Here is a 16,413-nt window from a genome sequence, read left to right as displayed (position 1 = left end):
ATCAGGGTCAAAGAGAAGTCCACTAAAGGACAAGCCCACTAGAACAGAAACCCATTAGGAGCTCTGAGCCTCAGCCAAGATTCAGTCGAGGAGATTCACAAGCCAGAGAAAGTTGCTTAAGCTCTCAGAACCAAGGAGAGAGATAGGCCTCTATTAAACCTAACCAGGCCCCAGAAAAGAGACAAGACTTTGAAGGAGAAAATAAAGGATTTTGGCTTTAATTCCTGGCTGCATTCAGGGTGATTGTTCAGAACTGAAACGAAGGCTGCCTCCAGAAGCCCCCTAAGAAATCTGCTCTCAGAGAACATTATATTTTAGAGAAGAACATTACATTTCTCAACCTTCCCCCCTTGTTAAGAATGGCATGAGAGTATTAGCCCTGTATATCTTGTAATAATGCTTGGTACACACTAGTTCCATGGCCTTTGGCCAGACTGGGACTGATTGCTGGGGAAAGAATTTTGTTCACATGAATTTCAGGTATATACTACAAAAGTAATGTAGAATTTGGTGTCATTCATTCACATCTTTAGTATCTTACCTATAATGACAGGACCAGGGTAAATGAACAATTCCAAAGACTATAACAAAGATAAGCTGCCCTATTCCATAGTTCATATTATGATTCTTTTGGTATAGGTTCCTTTCATTGGTGGAGGTGATGTAATGCCAGAGAAAGTGAGGCAAGATAGAGATTAGAGAGTTTTAAATATTTTATTTGGATTTCTGAGAGGGAGAGATTTTCTGGTACCAAAGAATCCATTTTGGTCCTAGGGCTGAAGTCTCAAAGCATTCAGCAACAGCCTCAGCTTCAGCATCAGCAAGGAATGTGAGTTTCCAATGAAATATATATATACCTGGTTCCAAGATCAGGGTAGCAAGGCAGGGGGTGAAGTCTGAGCATTGGTAAATGGTGGGAATTTCCAAGGACAGAACATCAATCCTGTTCTGACAGGGTGGGGTGTAGGACCATAAAGTCTTACAAACTGGGAATAAAGGAGATAGTCAAACTAGAGCCAGGAAGTCTGGAGAGACAGAAGTAGAGGCTGTTAATTAATATGTGAGTTAGGCTATCTGGAGTCTTAGCTTTTGGAATGCCAGATCTCTACAATCCTAATTATCTCAGTCCATTGGTCAGGAAGGGGGCTTGCAACCAGAGGGATCAAGGCAGAACAATTATGGAAACTGAGGCAGGACAATAAAAGGGAACTGTGGCACAACAGTGGTAGGAATTCTTCCTTGAAGAACTGTGTTGGTTTTATACCCTGTATGTTTCTGTTCACTTCTTTGATCCGTTATTTCTCTCCCTCCTGATCCTTTTTTGATATCACGATCTTCCTGCCTTGTTCTTTTTTCTTTTTTTCCTGGATGGCATAATGTCTAATCCAGAGGTGTTATTCTTCTCAGGACTCACCATATCAGCTGGAATAGTTGATACATAGTAGGAAAAGTACAGCTTGCCTTACTCTGGTTCCTAAAATTGGCAACTGGGCCTAACTGATAATTTCATTGAACTTGAGGAGGAAACACTAATGAGCTATCTCTTTTGCCTCCCTGAATTCAAGTCACATGGAGACAGCATCCTTATATGAATTTCATGAGATCATACAAAATTTCTTTGTAAATAATAAATATATGCATTGTGTTGAGTAATAAACAATCAGTGGTGGAGGTCAACTCATGACCCCACAGCAACCTCTAAGGTAAAGGCTCTTATCTCTCCACAATACCTTGACAATATAAAATTCACTTCCAAACATCTGTAACTACCCAAATTAGTAACAACAACAAATTCTCCTTTTGTTCTGAACCGTATCTCCACACACCAAAAGAACATCTTTACCCAGATCCCTTTCTCGTCACTCCTCCCTTCAAATATGTGTCCAGAAAGTTCTCAGACAGCCCTGCCCAACGCCCCTCCCCCCCACCCAAATTCCTTTGTTCACAAACTGTTTAAAAGGCCTTGAACATCAACCATCCCCCTGATCTATCAAGTAAAGTAACAAAAACCATAAATGAGGGTGGGCTGTGCTCTTAAGCCCCTCCTTTCCCTACTAATCTTTTTATCTACTTTTATCTTCTTTAGGGTGTTGTGCCACAGTTCTCTTTCATTGTCCTGACTCAGTTTCCCTGCATTTTCCTCTGAGTTTCCCTGAATTGTTCTATATCAGTTCTATAACTGTTCTGCCTCTATTTCTTCCCCCCTCTGCCTCCCCCTCCCCCCCCATATTAAGGCTGAGGACCATTTGCTCTAAGGTTATATATTGTCAATGTAAAATTCAAGATAAGGAGATCAGACTTCCAGACTCCTAGCTCTTTCTGTCCTCAAGAATTTACACTATCCCTCTAAAATATTCCAAAAGATAAGACTATCCCGGATACCTCATTGACATCTTTACTTCTGTTTATTCAGACATCCTGACTCTGGCTTTTATAAGAATTTATGGCCTCCCCCCATCCTGACAGAACCAAATGGGTCTGTGAAGAAGTTTCCTGCTTCTGTCCCCTTCTTTGTAAAAGGATTTGGGATTCTCCTATTCATCGCTGGATACTTTGAGACGAGAGTCCTGTCCAGTCAATTATGCTCTCCAATTAATAAAATATTAAAAACTCTCTTTCCTGCTTGTTTCTCCGGCATTACAAGGACAAAACACTTCCACCTCCAGTTTACTTACCAAACGGGAATGATATTGTACTTGTTTTCTTGGGGATTAGAATGCATATCTTATTTTTATTTGGATGGCAGGATCTTGAGAAAGGAAAGGAAAAAGCCAAGCTAGGAAGGAGAGAGGGTGAAGGGGAAAATGGGAAGGGTTGTGTAGAATGTTAACTGTTTTCTTTTTTCCTTCTATCTCATACAAAACATTGTTCCAGGAGACTGAGCGAAATAAAACATAAAATATTATCATCTCCCTATTTTTCCAGAGCTGGGATATCAGCTCGTTAAATCCTTTAATGAAATACTTCCAAAGCATTTTTTCAATCAGTAAATAAATCCACTTCAGCCCTCCTGTTTAAGCTGAAGGGGGCTCTGGCCCAAAGTCACGTAAAGATCATAATCAAGTTTATAGATAGGAATTAAATGTTGGAATAATTTGCTTGGTAACAATTTTCAATAATATAGCGAAGCTGCCCGCATCACCTTCGTTCAAATCGCTTCTGATTGGGTAGAGGCCACAACGTTCTTCCCTAATCCGCAGCCGATTGGTTCTTGCAGTATCCCTTCTCAACTAACATGTTCCGCTTCCCTACATTCCAGTTACTGTACTCCTGCTTGTAGAATGCATCGTAATCTTGGTCACAAATATCTGGGAACCAGATGCATTTAAGAAACTGGAAACAAAAAAACTGGGTTTTATGAAGTCAACGTACTAGTTGTGTTTAAATGCAATTACATGAAATTGTACGAATACTTACTAGTTTCTGTGGTAAACCAGAATGTCAAAAGCCAAGCGCTACAGTCTTTAGAAGAAAAAGTGTGTGGCCCTGAAAAGGGCCTTTATTTTGTGAAGGATGTAAGGATTTAGCCGCCGAAGCCGTAGAGAGTGCGGCCCTGGCGTTTAAGGGCGTAGACCACGTCCATGGCGGTGACCGTCTTCCTCTTGGCGTGCTCGGTGTAGGTGACGGCGTCCCGGATCACGTTCTCCAGGAACACCTTCAGCACCCCGCGGGTCTCCTCGTAGATGAGCCCCGAGATACGCTTGACGCCCCCGCGCCGAGCCAGACGGCGGATGGCGGGCTTGGTGATGCCCTGGATGTTATCCCGGAGCACCTTCCTGTGCCGTTTGGCACCCCCCTTACCAAGCCCCTTGCCTCCCTTACCACGACCAGACATGTTAACTGGAAGAGTGAAACAAAGGATGTGAAGCCGCAGCGCGCTGGAGCTCTTTTATATAGCGTAGAGTCCGACCTGTTTGAAAACTACTTGCCCTGGGCGGGAACAATTTTTCCCCACCCATTTTGACTTTAACAGCCAATATAATTCAAGAATTAAGTTTTCGCTCCTCTGAAGAGAAATTGTCTTTCCTTTCATTTCCAGAATTGTATTTTAAAATCTTATTTTTTCCGATAAGGTTTCTCCCAAGAAATCTGAAAATAGAAACACGAACAAGTAAATAGCTCGCATCTGTATTTTGCACCTAATATAAGCTTAGGATGAGATATAATTCCTCCAATTGAGGAGGACGCAAGGTCTCACCTACATTTCCTGTAGTTTGTAGAATTTTTCAGCCTATAACAACTTATTTGCATCAAAACTGTTTTCAGGATAGACTTTAAAGTCAGGAACTGCTAGTATATTGAGTTTCAACGCTGAATCTTCTTTTACAGAGGAAGGAAAATAGCTGAGTAGCAACAGAAACAAGAATCAAACAAGACATCTTGATCCAATGTCTTTATAATTCACGTTACTGTAAATTGCTGTATATCTGTAGTATTTGTCCTCTCTCACTTATTCGAATGACGTGAAGGGGATGATAGCAGAGATCTTTCTCCCTATTACTGGTTCAGTGGCAGATTCTAATCTGTTATAAAAGAGTCGATTACCTGAAAATGTAATATTTCAAAATCTCCAACTCGACAAAAGGTGATTGTTTATAGTGGTTCATTTTGGGATCGGAGTCAGCATACTATAAAACTACTTCAGAGCTAGCAGAGACTGTTTTTGTTTTTGTTTTGTTTTTTTTCTGTTTCAAATGTCCAGCACTTAACTGAGCTTATAAAAGCTCTTAATGAGTGTTTTTTTTTTTTTTTTTCCCATTAATTCCTTCTTCGTTTTCAAATTAGTCGACGTATTCACATACTCAGCAACTAAGTTTTGGGGAGAGAGAACGTACATTTCATTTCCTGCTTTCAATGAGCATGTATCCTTCCCATAACATGCAAATAACTTATGTTCACACACGATTATAACAAATTAGCTGAAAGATAAAGGGGGGAGGGGGGAATGCAAAAGATGGAATAGGAGTCACTTACCTGTTTGAGGAACATAATAAACAGTGTAGACAAGTTGCAGAGGTGTGAAGGTGAATAAAGTGAAGACCCTGGAAGCCCTTAGGGAGCCATAGAAGTTGACCGAAGGAAAGAAGTAGGACTAAGCTTTACAAAAATCACTCTAGTAGCATCGTGAAATTAAGAGGGTAGGAAGTTTCAGAAGTAAATGTTTGATTTCTAGTTGAGGGGTGGGGACATAAAACTGGGAACCTAAAGGACTCATAGAAGGAATTTCAGAAAAGTGATAGGCTGGAGCCTTGGAAATCGTGTCTATCCCAGGACAAAAATGTTTGTCGAATTGACTAAACAGTTATTCAGCGCCTCATAAGTGCTTGGAGAACATGTTGAAAACCACATTTCCAAGTCTGCTCCTTTAGTGATAAAGAGATCAGGGGTGTTCATTAAATGTTCACCACAATAGCAGAATTTTCCTCCTATCTCCCGGAGATTGAAGTCTACTGCTTGTAGAAGATAGTAATTAAAAGGTTACCGTAGTCGGCAGGATTCGAACCTGCGCGGGGAGACCCCAATGGATTTCTAGTCCATCGCCTTAACCACTCGGCCACGACTACTTCTTGCACAAAAAAATATATATAATTAATAAACCTTGAAAATACCTCTGTTGGAAGGTTCAAGTGTGTTTACTCATTTTTAAGTGATCATTTATTGAGATTCTGTTAAAATAATATGCCCCTTCATGAAAGAAAAAGTTGTTTGAAGCACATTACTTCACCTCTAAAAACTGTTTATGTATCATTTTGGCACATCATATAAACTTCCTCCGTGTATCTCTTACATAGGATTCCCTCTAACCATAACATATGATCAGGGGACTTCCTTGACAAGTTCTCCTCTCTCCATTACAAAATGGAATTACTCACCCTTTATCATACACATAATAACAACATGTCACATTTCTAGATGACTTACTTCAGGACAATCCCATGAAATAGGTAGTACAAATATTATCAGTCCCATTTTATAGATAAGGAATTTGAGGTGATGTAACTTGCCTAGAATCATAAGATACTAGCTTTATGGTAATGCCAAGAATCAAATTTCTTCTAAGTCAATAATGACCACAATTTTCAATATCTATTACAAATTTTGGGTCAGTCCACCTTACTGAGTAAAGCACTTATGCAAAACACTATTATATGCTAGGCACTTTGGAGATTGCAAAATAAAAATTAAAAAAAAAAGACACATTCCCTGATCACAAGGAGTTTTATAATTTACTTTAAAAATCAAGTCCAAGATGTATTAAAAGGTAATAATACAAATGGCAAAAAACAAATGAGAAGTATAAATTAGTCTAAATCCTGTCACTAATTAGCTATGCCAACACCTCCCCTTCAACTCTGGGATTCATTTGTAAATTCCAAAACACTTTCATCAAATAATAGAGGGTAATTAGGACAGGCAATACAAGCAATCTTATACCTTAGTAGTTTCCTTCCTCCTCCCCCCTCAGGCAATTGGGGTTAAATGACTTGCCCAAGGTCATGCACCCTGGAAGTGTTGTGTCTGAGGTCAAATTTGAACTCAGGTCCTCAATTAGTGCTCTATCCACTGTGTCACCTAGCTGCCTGGCTCCTTTTCTTTATAGAAATAACTATATGTTTTCTTAATTCCACTTCTTGCTGGTTGTTTGGTGTGCCCTCCTTTGTATTCACTTTATCGGGAAGCAAATTTAAACCTTTTTAGTTCAACTGAAAACATTAAAAATTAATATTTCTTTAGTCTAAAGTTCTTTCCTTTAGGAAATTTGTGTAAAAGGTCAAGAATAAAAAAGCCTTTGACCCAGGGGAGGAACATTAAGGAACATTAAATACAGCAACCAGATTCAAAACAAGAACCTGCCTAATTAAGATCATTGTCTTTCCCATCTTCCTAAAGAAATTGTTATGGTCCATCTAAAAACAGGAGAGATTGTGTCTGTGCTGTGCACAAGTCCCTTTTAGTGTCCTGCCTCAGTTACCTTAAATTTGTTCTACCTCACTTTCCCTGAATTGTCCTGTTTTCCTGAATTGTTCTGCCTCAATCCCCCTGGTTGCAATCCCCCTTTTCTGCTCATTAGGACTGAGATAATTGGGCTGTGGAGATCTGGCATTACAAAAGATAAAATTCCAAATGTCCTATCTCAGATCTCTAAGTCCTGGATTTCCTGGCTCTACTTGAAAACCTCCTAAGTCCTCCCAATTTGTAAGAATTTATGGTCCTACCCCCAACCTGTCAGAACCAGATTGATGGTCTCTGCCTGGAGATTCTGGCTCACCAGAATTTGGACCTCCCCGCCCCCTTTGTTTAGCTACCCCAGCTTAGAGCCATATTATATGTCATTGACAACTCACATTCCCTGCTGGATGCTTTGAGACATCAGCCCTTGGGGCAACATGACCCCAGAACAATCTCTCCCTCTCAAATATAATATTAAAAACTCTCTAATCTCAATCTTGCCTCAGTTTCTCTGGCATTACACAGTTGAGGAGAGGGTGGAATCATTCTTCCTAAAGAAATTGTTATGGTCCATCTAATAACAGGAGCAATTGAAGAGAGGATGGAATCATGGAGCCACTTGAAATTCATTTTACAGATGCATAAACAAAAGGTTATTCAGTCTAATGCCAAAAAACCTCTGATCCCATTCCATGTGGTTTTGAGACCAAAAATTCATGTCCATGGAATTCTCTTTTTTTTTTTTTTTAATAATTATAACTTTTTATTGACAGAACTCATGCCTGGGTAATTTTTTTTACAACATTATCCCATGCACTCACTTCTGGTTCAACTTTTGTCCATGGGATTCTAAGTTCAAATGCTAACTATTTACAGATAACCTTTACAAAAAGAGCTTATTTAACTTTTTGCCCTATTTACTATTGCAGGGGAAAATAGGAATTTCAATTACATTTCACTACATCTTGATGAAGTAATATAGAAATCATCCTCCACCGACTCCATCCTAGCCCCATCACCTAAAAATTTCCTCCTCATCCAGCCTCTATGCTAGGACATGAATGGTCTCATTTGCAATTGCAAAAGCTATTTCTTATCCCAGAAAAAGAGACCTTGAAGTTTTATCTTAAAGAACTACTTTCACAACTGTAAAAGTTTTTGTTCTTTTATCTCCTGCCCTTGAACAGGGAATGTTCTCATAATCTTATCCTTATGTTTCAAATATTGCCCTTTTCTCTCTCCCTAGTGTGATTTCCCCACATTTCCCTTTCCAGTAAAATATTTTTGTTTGTTCATTTAAGTTTTCTATTATATGCTGCTAATGTTTGGCTGTGTATTCTAAAAAGGAGGCCTAGTGATCACAAAAATATCAGAGAAATCTGAATTTGCTCTTAGGGAGAACAGATTCTTTACTTGTTCATAAGTTTTCTACTATATGCTGTTAATGTTTGGCCATGTACTTTAAAAAGACCTGCTGCTTACAAAAATTAAATCTGTACCAGAGAAATCTGAATTTCCTGTTAGGGAAAACAGATTCCTTAACACTCTAATTTCAGTTTGGCTTTCTACCTTTGACTCAGAGATATCAGACCCTCACTGATGTTTTTTCTCAAGAGAACAAGCAAATTCAACACTATTCATATAATTGTGAGAAATGGATGATCATTTGGTTTCCACAGTTATGAAAATTAAACTGGAGAAATGAAACAAATTAGAAAACTGAAACCCACAAGCAAATCAAAGAATAATCAAGGGTGGAGGTTATCTCCCCCCAAAAGAATGTAAACTTCTTGGGTATAGGGAGACTTGCAATCTAGGGTCGTGGCCTGAGATTTGAAAAGAATATTTTGTTCTTTGCCCTTAGTCCTCCTCAGTTACCATTTCCTTTCTAGAAAGTCAATTCCTTGGGGGCAGGGACTAGCTATGTAATGAAGGATGGAGATTCATGTTGAGTAAATTTCCAATTCATGGAGAATCAAGGGAGGGACTTCAAGATAGGAAATAAAATGCTGCCTTTGAAAGTATATACTCATCTAGGCACCCATTTTTGTAAGGATGTAAAATATATCTCTCATGTATCATCATTGAATTAGTTAAATTCTTGGTAAGATATTTTGTTTCTTTTTTATAGTTTGTATATAATATTTGTATATTTTATATTATATATTCTTTTGTTTCTATTTTATTTTCTTATTCATCACTGTTTGAGTGGTAGACTGGACTCCAAACTGTGACTTATCTATGAAAATGAGATTCCCCAAACTAGAGAGGAATGAAAGCTGATACTGGCAATGGGTTTGATGTAACTTCGAAGTATTCTGGAAGCAATAGAATATCAGAGTACATGAGAAAGAGAAAAATAAAAAAATTATACTCTTCCCTTCCCCTCCAAACTTCAAGTACTCCTTTGGATATGTGTTGTAGACCCAGGCTGATGGCAGGCACCAAAAGTTGAGATTCGATCATGTGAAGAATTCACAATGGCCATTTTCTTTGTCAAAAGGTAGATTTATTTAGGGAAGAGATTACAGACAAAAAAGAAGAGATAGACATCAGGAATGATAAATATGAAATAAGAGTGGGAGAGCATATGAAAGACAAGTTCCTCAGGGGAACTCAATTTACCCAGTAGAAAGGGAGCATTCCATGAAATTGGGGCATTATGAATAAATCCTGAAAAGGATTTAGCAACCCTAAAATACTTAGCTAGCTTTCAGGAGAAGTGGGGTTGAGAAGCAGAATGAAGTTAGGGGAGATACCGCTTGGCATGGGGAGAAGTAAGGAGGTATCCGATGGCAATACTAGTGCCCCAAAGGCAGGCAGCAGCCATGGGATGGCTGCTATTAAGTAGATTTTATAAGGAAAATTTAACATCAAGAACAAAACTGGAATTTTTGACAAGACATGGTGGTATGGTGTAACTTCTAGGGAAATAGAGCAATGGTTTTGTGGTCCCCTAACCTTGAGGAGCTTCTGGTCTGGCAATCTATCAGACTGCTTCTAGCCTCAAGGTAATCCCACAGATCAAACCCCTGAGACTATAGTGAATAAGATCATTCCTCAGTTCATTGCTGACTGTCAGATAATTTGTTGGTCAATGAAAACCTAATTCATTGCTCCTCAATTAATTGCTGACTGATAATTTTGTCAATGAGAATCAGATTCTGGAGACCACTTCCTACCTATGAGCCATAGAATTAGCATATCAATGATAGAAAGCTGGATAAATGTGTCTCCTTGCTTCTGTTACATCTGCTCATTTCTTTTGGAGATTCGCCCAGCTTTATAATGGTGTTACAATTACAATAAACTTTGCCCCTCAACTTGAATATGCCTGCAAATTTGAGGCACCTTACAACACCAGTTTATGATCCCAAACTTTTGGGATCCCCTTTCCCAGCCTCAACAATGACAAGGTGAGACTACATGAGATCCCTACAGAGGATGGGTCTCAGGGGTTTCATCTAATTTGGATTTCAGACTGGATGTTCCTCCCCCAGAGGATGGGACCATGCAGCTAAAAGACTGAAAAGAATAACAAAAGCCTAGCAGGTAAATTTCAGTCAAAACCTCAGTAAAATGCCCTAGATTTCTTTCTGAGAAATTAAGAGTTCTCTTTTATTTAAAAAAAAAAAGTAATACTAACATTCTTAAAATGTTGCTATAAATGTCCTATTAGAGGACAAGGGGGAATACTATATCATAAAATGAGTATCACACAGAGGATAAGGCAAAAAAAAACAAAATATTACCATCTCAAATTTATAAATGAATTGGTAAGACTCAGATAAATTTTACTAGATTTTTACATTTAGCAATATATATGTGTGTATGTTACCAGATGGGAATTGAAATAGTCTCCATGCAAATTCATATATATAAGGTATCAGAAGATACTATTTTGTGTATAAGACAATACTTGTATGAATCTTATAAATTGCAATATTTTTATCCAGTCCTGGAAGTTCTTGAGTTATGATTTAGTATCACCAAATGTAACTGTGACAACTTTTTTCCTTTCTGTTTGATAAACACTGTTCCTAGCTTGTAACTTTTAGTAGGAGGTAATTTCTAGAACTTCTCAAAGATTTATCCAAGAATATACAAGAACATTTATGGGAAAAGGCTCTACAAATAGCTACCACTTGGAAATACTAAATTGTGTTAGTTATTAAGATGGTTTGCTGCTTCATATAGCCTAAAGTCTGCAAGTTACTGAGTCCTTCCCTTCATTCCAATTTATTATTTCTTTTGATATTTCTAGAACTTCTCTAAATGAATCTTGTTTTTGTTGACTATATAACTATATTTCCTATACAATTTGATTGATTAAACGCTAAAAATGTGCAATTTTAAAATAAGATTTCCTTCCTTTAAGGTATTTTAAACTTTTTCTATAGAATTTTAGATGATTTTTTTAACTTTATGGAAGCTTTTAGGCATGCATTGTTTTCAATTTTTTTATCTATATAATACAGACCTTGTATAAATGCTTTGTATAAAACAGATGCTTAACAAGTGCTTGTTGATTCCTTGACCCAGATTTCTCTGCTGCTGAAGTTATTGAGTAGTAAGATACATCTAAATATTTATATCAACACATTTTATAATAGCAAACAACTTGACAGGAGAGGTGGCTCATCAAGTGGGAAAGGGCTAAACAATTGTGTTATTATCAATGTAATATTAAGAATTCAGAGAAGTATATGAAGTGATACAGAATATGAAAGGACAATCAAGATACTATGACAATTTAAATGGAACATGAAATTCTTTATAATGACCTAGACAATTCCAGGAAAATATAAAAATTTACTTTTTCCTCTTTTACAGAGGTGAGAACTTTGGTGTGGATAAATTATACACACTATAAGATTTTATATGACATGTTTTAGTTTTTCCTCATCTTATTTTTTTTCTTTTTAAAAAATTCTTTACTAAAAGAAATAACTTTCAGGATAAAATGAAAACAATATATCAATGAAATGAAAGCTGCATTTCAAAATGTAAAATGACTGTCAAGAGGAAGAGAAATGAGTTGGTTCTTTTTTACTCACAGTGGGAAGCAACACAACAACAACAACAATACAGCTTGACTTAGGAGGTAGTAAGAAGCTTGTACTTAAGAGCCAAAAAAATCTTGGGGGCCAATTCTGTCCTTTGCCTGACATACTAAAGTTATGAGATTCTAATGTAACTTCTGGAATTTTTTTAATGCCCCTTCCCCTTTAAAATTTTCTTTGTGCAAAAATATGGACTGGTTCATTTGGCAGATGAGGTAACTGACCCAAACAGGATTAAAGGTGACTTGCCCAGGGTCACACACACTCTTATCAGTATTTGAGCTCAGGAAGATCAGTCTTGACTCCAGAGCTAACAGTGAATCGACTGTGACCTTTATTGCCTCTCCTAAACACTAAAGTAAAAGTAGAGTGGGATACCTGTAAGGATTCCTATCTCCTTGAAGGTCTGAATTCAAGCAAAGGCATGTATATTTTAAAGAAATTTTTTCTTGAATTGAAAAAAAAGAAGGATGAGAAGGGAAAGTTTTGAGTTTTGACCAAGATACCTTTTGAGGTCTTGGCTCAAATGCCATCACCTTCAATATTTTTATTTCCATCAACTTAATACAGATCCTCTTTACTAATTTCCAGTTACATATCATTAATTTTCTAACAAATTTTTACATTTTTTTACTCCTGACTTTTCACACCTGTCAGAATGTTTCTTAGCTAGAAATATAGTCATATCACTAATCACTCAAAACTATTGTTATTGGTGCTAATTTTACTCCTGACATTCTTAAGAATTTGGCGCTATACTGCCTTTTCCAGTCACATCTCAAAAACTTCCAGGAAAGTCCATATGTACTGTCCCAAAAGTGCTTAGATTTTTTGAACACCCTGTATACAATTGAATGCTATTGACCTTTTGATTTGTACCCCAAATACAGCCTATTCTTTTTCATTTATACCCCTGGCTATGTTGTTTCCTATACTTGGAACAAGTGAAGAGGTTTCTAACTAAATTCAGAGAACCTAGGTTCAAATTCTGTGACCCTGTGTAAGTCACTTTATTATCACTAGGCCTTAAGAGTTCCCCATCTTGTCCTAGGAAGGAAGAATTGGTTTTAAGATATATTACCTGAGATACCTTTAAAATTTTTAAATTATAGATTCAGGGAATCTGCCAATATATCAATATCCCAGTCTAGAGTTGCTACCATACTTGTTAAATAGAACTGTGGTAGAAGTGAGTGTTCTTTTAACCAGCATTTTTTTTTAAACCTGTGTCCATAACAACGGTAGGTTAACGTGAGCAGTCCGAGAACAGAATCTAAATTACTTCCAACATATTAAAATCTAGTTCGGACTAATAAGAAATCCAAGACCTAATCTTTCGAGAAAAAAACTTTTTCGACGTTGTTTTGGGGAAATATAGGTAGGCACAGTTGTTGACATCGAAGCACTCCTGATGGCTTAATTCTCAGCACCAAAAAAGTGGAGTAAATTACAAATAGGTTAGCACGCGCATTTTCTTCCAAGCGGTCTTGATACATTTCCGTGAGACTATCGTCTGCTGTCAAATGTTAACAACCCTCTCCTGGTTAGACATAGTAACCGAACGGATCTTTTGGGTTACAAAAAGTTGTAAATGTGGAGTCCTAGACCACTGCTCCTGTGTCTTTGTATCTCCTATGTCTCGACAGCAGATAAGCTTACTATCCCCTTTGTTCTCTTCACAATTTGCCACTCCTAGGAATTACGAACGCTACAGCTATTACTAAGCCCAAAAAACCTTTTTAATTGCGCAGTTCGATGTCAGCTCTTTAGATGAAAAAATGGGGGGCCCTGAAAAGGGCCTTTGAAGTTTGTTTTTTGAGTGCAGTTAGGCAAATTTAGCCGCCAAAGCCGTAGAGGGTACGTCCCTGGCGCTTGAGAGCGTAGACCACGTCCATGGCAGTGACCGTCTTCCTCTTGGCGTGCTCGGTGTAGGTGACGGCGTCCCGGATCACGTTCTCTAAGAACACTTTCAGCACGCCGCGGGTCTCCTCATAAATGAGCCCCGAGATTCGCTTAACGCCCCCGCGCCGAGCCAGACGACGGATGGCAGGCTTGGTGATGCCCTGGATGTTATCTCGGAGCACCTTTCTGTGCCGTTTAGCACCCCCTTTGCCCAAACCTTTGCCGCCTTTACCGCGACCGGACATGATGACAAAACAACGTTACAGAGGACTAAAGCATCTGAGCTTTCCGTTGGCGAGGAGGACTTTATATAGCCGAGTGTCCGACCTGTTTGAAAACTGAAAGCGCGCGGGCGGGAAACTTGATTGTTGCGTCATCTCCCTTCCTCCCGCCCCACTGAGTTTCCCTTGGTCCTAACAGCTTACTGGACGGATAATTCAAAACCTTAAGCTCCGCCCTTTCTCTTACAATGCATCCCCTTCTTATTGGAAGAAATCTTCTGATTTCTTTATTATCTTTTATGTATTTTTCAAATTTGGTTTCTAGTAAAAATTATGCAAGAAAATTCTGTAAATAAAGCTCCTAGAGGTGCGATGATCTGCTCCTGATTACAGAGCTAGTTAACGGCATAATACGCGTTGGGTTAGGAATTTCCTCTGTCTCCTACACCGCACTAGTGTCTTTCTATCTAATGCGGAGAGCTGGGGCTGGCGGAGGAATCCAGTTCTCAAAGAATTCTGGAGAGGGTAGGTACTAATGTGGCTCCTTTTGAAGGTTTGATGAGCTTGTCTGCTTAAGAAAGAGCTTGGGCTCACTGCCGAACTAATAGTATATTGCTTTCATTTCAGAATCCCCGGTTCTGAATGTAAAAATCATTTTGCGAATCTATATGGAAAATGAGACAGCTTTTTTCCTTCTGTTTTAATTTCTCCTTTGGGAAAACTATCACCTATAACATGAAAGAACATTTCGTCTCACTCATTTTCCGTTCCACATCGGGTATTTCTGCCAAGCCTGTGACATTGTTTCAGACTGCCGAGACAGGAGGGCGGATCGATTGTTTGACGCAGGAGAACAAAAGAGGGAGGGATTACGGAAAACGTAAATGTCATCTTAAAGGGGAGTCAAAGCCTACAGCCGGCCACAGCAGAGTGGCGCAGCGGAAGCGTGCTGGGCCCATAACCCAGAGGTCGATGGATCGAAACCATCCTCTGCTAGGAAGAACTTTTAAAAACTGAAGTCGTTAACACATTTCAATATATTTTTTTTAAGTGGCTTCTTGATAGGGAAAAGAAATCTTTTTTTTTTTTTTTTTAATAGAGGGCGGGACCTGGGGTCAGGAAGATTTATCTTATTGAGTTCAACTCTATCTTCAAAAGCTGTGTGTCCCTGAGCGCGCATTTGCCTCAGTTTCCTCATCTATAAAATGATCTGAAGGACATGGCTAGCCACTCCGGTGTCTCTTCCAAGCAAACCCCAAACGGGGTCACAAAAAGACTGACACAACTGAACAAAAACCACCAGTCTAAATGCGCTTCTCTTTTCACTGAACCAAGATGCTTTAGGCAAATGCGTTCCTGCAACATTGTATATTCGGTTTAACTTAAAATATTAGCTTTTGAAATTTAAATTTTTGTGTTCATCTTCATTAGCTGATATATTCTCTCTTGTCCATGGTGACTTTTTTCATCAGAGTTTTGGTCAGTCTGTGATTGAGGCAAGGCAGACACAAGAGGTAGAGTCTGTGGATGTAATAAACCCAAAAGGAGAGACTACTGAATGATAATTATAGGTGAGTATAGAAATAGAAGTAATCTAACTTCCTTAAAATGATTAATGAATAGGGGAGTATAAGTGAAAGTACAAGCATTTAAAAGAGTGGCCAGATTAGCTATGTCATCAGGAGCAAGTCAAGTCTCAGTGACAGAAGAAAATGGAAAACAAGAAAGGAAAAAGTTTAAGATGAAAGTTTATTACTTGAGAAGCATGCATTCCAGAGATGACAATGGAAAAGCTAGGTAGCTTTAGAGCAGGATGTTGAGAGGGAGAGACTGAGTTGAGAGGGATGGGAATAAGGGACTGGTCACTAAGAGACAAAAAAACAGTTTAAACAAAAGCAGCTGAAGTGTCGGGATCACTGGCAGGGAGAGTCATGATAGGTGGAAGTACGTTAATCATTGAGAAATGAGTTCATGTTTATTACTGTCTAAAAATATTTGGGCTAGGTATAGAGTTGACCCAGGGATCTAGGAAGCTGGGTGCAGGGAGTTTGGAGGGAAAGGAGTTAAAGAAAGTGAAAGGAACATTATGGAATCGATCCTTAGTGTCTAGAGAGGCTTTCTAAAATGTGATAAAATTCCTACTTGAGACAGGTGAGGTAACTCCTGTTGCATATGATCTTAGATTAAGAAATTTCCTACTGTCTGGAACTGGGGAAGCTCCAGCTGTTCTTCACTAGGCAGTAGTAGACTTGTCTCTGTAGCATGATATGATAGAT

General features: G+C 38.5%; 1 protein-coding gene and 2 non-coding genes across 3 annotated transcripts; 1 reads left to right on the top strand and 2 right to left on the bottom strand.

Moving 5' to 3' along the window:
• Positions 1-3,477: 3,477 nt before the first annotated feature.
• LOC100916825 lies at positions 3,478-14,220 on the bottom strand. Its single transcript, XM_031968720.1, has 2 exons — positions 13,853-14,220; positions 3,478-3,886 (listed from the first exon to the last, which is right to left on the bottom strand). The coding sequence occupies exons 1-2, from the start codon at positions 14,159-14,161 to the stop codon at positions 3,524-3,526; spliced, it is 672 nt and encodes a 223-aa protein (XP_031824580.1). The 5' UTR covers positions 14,162-14,220; the 3' UTR covers positions 3,478-3,523.
• On the bottom strand, positions 5,483-5,564 carry TRNAS-AGA. The gene has a single exon. It is a non-coding gene; the product is annotated as a tRNA-Ser (tRNA).
• Positions 14,221-15,061: 841 nt separating the features above from the next.
• Positions 15,062-15,133, top strand: TRNAM-CAU. The gene has a single exon. It is a non-coding gene; the product is annotated as a tRNA-Met (tRNA).
• Positions 15,134-16,413: the final 1,280 nt, after the last annotated feature.

This window comes from Sarcophilus harrisii, chromosome 4 (assembly GCF_902635505.1).
Source record: "Sarcophilus harrisii chromosome 4, mSarHar1.11, whole genome shotgun sequence".
In the NCBI taxonomy this organism is placed as follows: Eukaryota; Metazoa; Chordata; class Mammalia; order Dasyuromorphia; family Dasyuridae; genus Sarcophilus; species Sarcophilus harrisii.
The sequence above is the reverse complement of the archived record's forward strand: the minus strand, read 5'-3'. Positions and strand labels throughout refer to the sequence as shown.

Bases quoted from the DNA above. Each gene is read 5' to 3' on its own strand.
- LOC100916825 (XM_031968720.1), bottom strand. From the start codon at position 14,161: ATGTCCGGTCGCGGTAAAGGCGGCAAAGGTTTGGGCAAAGGGGGTGCT. The intron at 3,887-13,852 runs TAAATTTGCCTA...GCTATATAAAAG, and splicing joins CCCTCTACGGCTTTGGCGGC to AGCTCCAGCGCGCTGCGGCT.